This window comes from Grammomys surdaster, unplaced genomic scaffold (genome assembly GCF_004785775.1).
Source record: "Grammomys surdaster isolate TR1022 unplaced genomic scaffold, NIH_TR_1.0 119533, whole genome shotgun sequence".
Lineage (NCBI taxonomy): Eukaryota > Metazoa > Chordata > Mammalia > Rodentia > Muridae > Grammomys > Grammomys surdaster.
The window spans coordinates 1-3,630 of record NW_021615645.1 but is presented as its reverse complement, the minus strand read 5'-3'; the positions used below and the strand labels follow the sequence as shown (position 1 = coordinate 3,630).

General features: G+C 36.1%; 1 protein-coding gene across 1 annotated transcript; it reads left to right on the top strand.

Annotated features, from left to right (window-relative positions):
- Positions 1-98: 98 nt before the first annotated feature.
- LOC114635902 (zinc finger protein 431-like) lies at positions 99-3,321 on the top strand (the record flags this gene model as incomplete). Its single annotated transcript, XM_028784268.1, has 5 exons — positions 99-225; positions 428-488; positions 1,782-1,879; positions 2,123-2,836; positions 3,005-3,321. Coding segments are annotated over 5 exons (1,317 nt in total), but the record flags the coding sequence as incomplete, so codon positions are not given.
- Positions 3,322-3,630: the final 309 nt, after the last annotated feature.

The window sequence follows — 3,630 nt, the reverse complement described above, 5'->3', positions numbered from 1 at the left end:
AAATCACCAGAGTTATATGAATGTATTGTTAAAGAAGTGTATATTTAATATATTGTCAGAATTATGCTTTCTATTAAACACATGTATGGATATTTTAGGATGCACTGACATATGATGATGTCCACATTAACTTCACTCCAGAAGAATGGGCTTTGCTGGATCCTTCCCAGAAGACTCTCTACACAGATGTGATGCTGGAGACCTACAGGAACCTCACTGCTATAGGTAAGACTATGACTTTTATTCCATTTTTTAAAATATGAGGAAAGGTGTTTCTTGGTTATTGAGCTCTTCTTTCATTTTGATTGTGAAAGAGGAACAATGTGGTAAATAAATCAGGCAGAGTTCTCAGGTTCATTCAGAAGAATAACTTAACTTTTCATCAGTTTTCATTATATATCATACATTTTCTGGTAATATATTTTAGGTTACAAATCAGAAGACAGTAATATTGAAGAACATCTTCAAAATTCTAGAGTACATGGAAGGTAAGTTTCATGTTCATACAAATGTGCCACTAAAGAAATCTGAGTGTGCCCTTGAAGTTTTAAGAAAACTCAGTATAATCAAGCATAGCTTTAAGTGTATTGATGATTAGTAAATTCACACAACACCATGTACCTCAATGTCAGGTAGTCTTGAAAAAAGCACAAGGAAACAATGACTTAACAGCTATTACATTTTAATTATATCCCCATGGGAACTGCTCTATAGAACTGCCAATAGATTTAGGTTGGTACATCTCAGTTATTGTGAAGGACATACACATAGATTAGATGATAAGTGTATGTCTAAAATCTTTTACTAGGCAAACATTCCATAATAAATCCCACATTACTCATATACATTTATTGATTTACCAAAGTATAGTGAGACGGGTAATTTATGAGATTCAAGTAGATTATGGTGTAGAAACCTTTATCCTGATATTACACCTCTGTGATGAACAAACAGTTAAACTGTGTGAATGGAATGTGGAAACCTTTCATTTTTTATTCTTGCCATAAAGATACATGTCACATTAGATCAAAGGCACGTTAGCATCTGGAACGTGGAAAGTGCCTTTCTCTCTCACAACAATTAGAAGATATACAGTTGTCCCGACTTTGAGTAGACTGAGAAGGGGATGTGAGTTTACAAATAATTGTGTATCCAACTTCATTGAGAATATGTAAATACATTCACACTGCAGAAAAGCCCTTTTAGTACAAGGAACATGGACATTCTGCTGTTTGTCCTGGTTCATTTTGCAAATGTAACATGACAATATAGCAAAATGATGAGTAAAATCACTGTGGCAAACCTCTGAATTCTTCCAATTCACTTTAGAAATGTGGAAAAACTCACATGAGAAAAATGTGTCAGAAAGATGAACCATGTACTAAACGCTTTAACCACCATAGCTATCTTCCAATATACAAAAGGAACCATAATAAAGTAGAAACTTATGAATCGAAACAAGTGATAGAACTTTACAATTTGATCTCTTTTTACAGTAAACTAGACAAAATTGTAAAATTAAACCATATAGATAGCCGGGCGGTGGTGGCGCACGCCTTTAATCCCAGCACTTGGGAGGCAGAGGCAGGCGGATTTCTGAGTTCGAGAGTTCGAGGCTAGCCTGGTCTACAGAGTGAGTTCCAGGACAGCCAGGGCTACACAGAGAAACCCTGTCTCGAAAAAACCAAAACCGAAAAAAAAAAAAAAAAAACCATATAGATAAAAAGAGTCATCACTGTAATCAATGTGGTAGTGTTAATACATGTCAATTGTCTTCACAGGCATAAAGGAAGTCTTGCCAGAGACAAACCCTATGAATATATTCAATGTGATAAAGCCTCTACACTTCACAGTGATCTTCAAAGGCCTGAAAGTATTCATTCTGCAGAGAAACCATATCAATGTGGTAAAGCCTTTTCTTACCACAGTAATCTCCAAAACCATAAAGGAACTCACAATGGAGGAAACCCCTATGAATGTGATGAATGTGATAAAGCCTTTTCACAAAAAAGTAATCTCCAACAGCAAAAAAAGTCACATTCTGGAGAGAAACACTATGAATGTAATGAATGTGGTAAAGCCTTTTTACAACCCTGGAATCTCCGAAAGCATAAAAGAACACATTCTGGAGAGAAACCCTATGAATGTAATCAATGTGGTAAAGCCTTTTCACAACACAGTCATCTCCAAAACCATAAAAGGACACATTCTGGAGAGAAACCCTATGAATGTAATCAATGTGGTAAAGCCTTTTCACAACAAAGTCATCTCCAAAACCATAAAAGGACACATTCTGGAGAGAAACCCTATGAATGTAATCAATGTGGTAAAGCCTTTTCACAACACAGTTATCTCCGTATTCATAAAAGAACACATTCTGGAGAGAAACCCTATGAATGTAATCAATGTGGTAAAGCCTTTTCACAACACAGTAGTCTCCGAATTCATAAAAGAACACATTCTGGAGAGAAACCCTATGAATGTACTGATTGTGGCAAAGCCTTTTCAATGCACAGTACTCTCCAAATACATAAAAGAACACATTCTGGAGAGAAACCCTATGAATGTAATCAATGTGGTAAAGCCTTTTCAGATCACAATTCTTTCCGAAAACATAAAAGAACACATTCTGGAGAGAAACCCTATGAATGTAATGAATGTGGCAAAGCCTTTTCAATGCACCGTACTCTTCAAATACATAAAAGGACACATTCTGGAGAGAAACCCTATGAATGTAATCAATGTGGTAAAGCCTTTTCACAAAAAAGTCATCTCCAAAACCATAAAAGGACACATTCTGGAGAGAAACCCTATGAATGTAATCAATGTGGTAAAGGCTTTTCACAACAGAGTCATCTCCAGTACCATAAAACAACACATTCTGGAGAGAAACCCTATGAATGTAATCAATGTGGTAAAGCCTTTTCACAACACAGTAGTCTCCGAATTCATAATAGAACACATTCAGGAGAGAAGCCCTATGAATGTACTGATTGTGGCAAAGCCTTTTCAATGCACAGTCATCTCCAAATACATAAAAGAACACATTCTGGAGAGAAACCCTATGAATGTAATGAATGTGGTAAAGCCTTTTCAATGCACCGTACTCTCCAAATACATAAAAGGACACATTCTGGAGAGAAACCCTATGAATGTAATCAATGTGGTAAAGCCTTTTCACAACAAAGTCATCTCCAGTACCATAAAAGGACACATTCTGGAGAGAAACCCTATGAATGTAATCAATGTGGTAAAGCCTTTTCACGACAGAGTCATCTCCAGAGACATAAAAGAACACATTCAGGAGAGAAACCCTATGAATGTAATGAATGTGGTAAAGCCTTTTCAGAACACAGTGTTCTGCAAAATCATAAAAGAACACATTCTGGAGAGAAACCCTATGAATGTAATCAATGTGGTAAGGCCTTTTCAGATCACAATTCTTTCCGAAAACATAAAAGAACACATTCTGGAGAGAAACCCTATGAATGTAATGAATGTGGCAAAGCCTTTTCACAACAAAGTCATCTCCAAAAACATAAAAGGACACATTCTGGAGAGAAACCCTATGAATGTAATGAATGTGGCAAAGCCTTTTCACAGCACAGTTATCTACAAATACATAAAAGA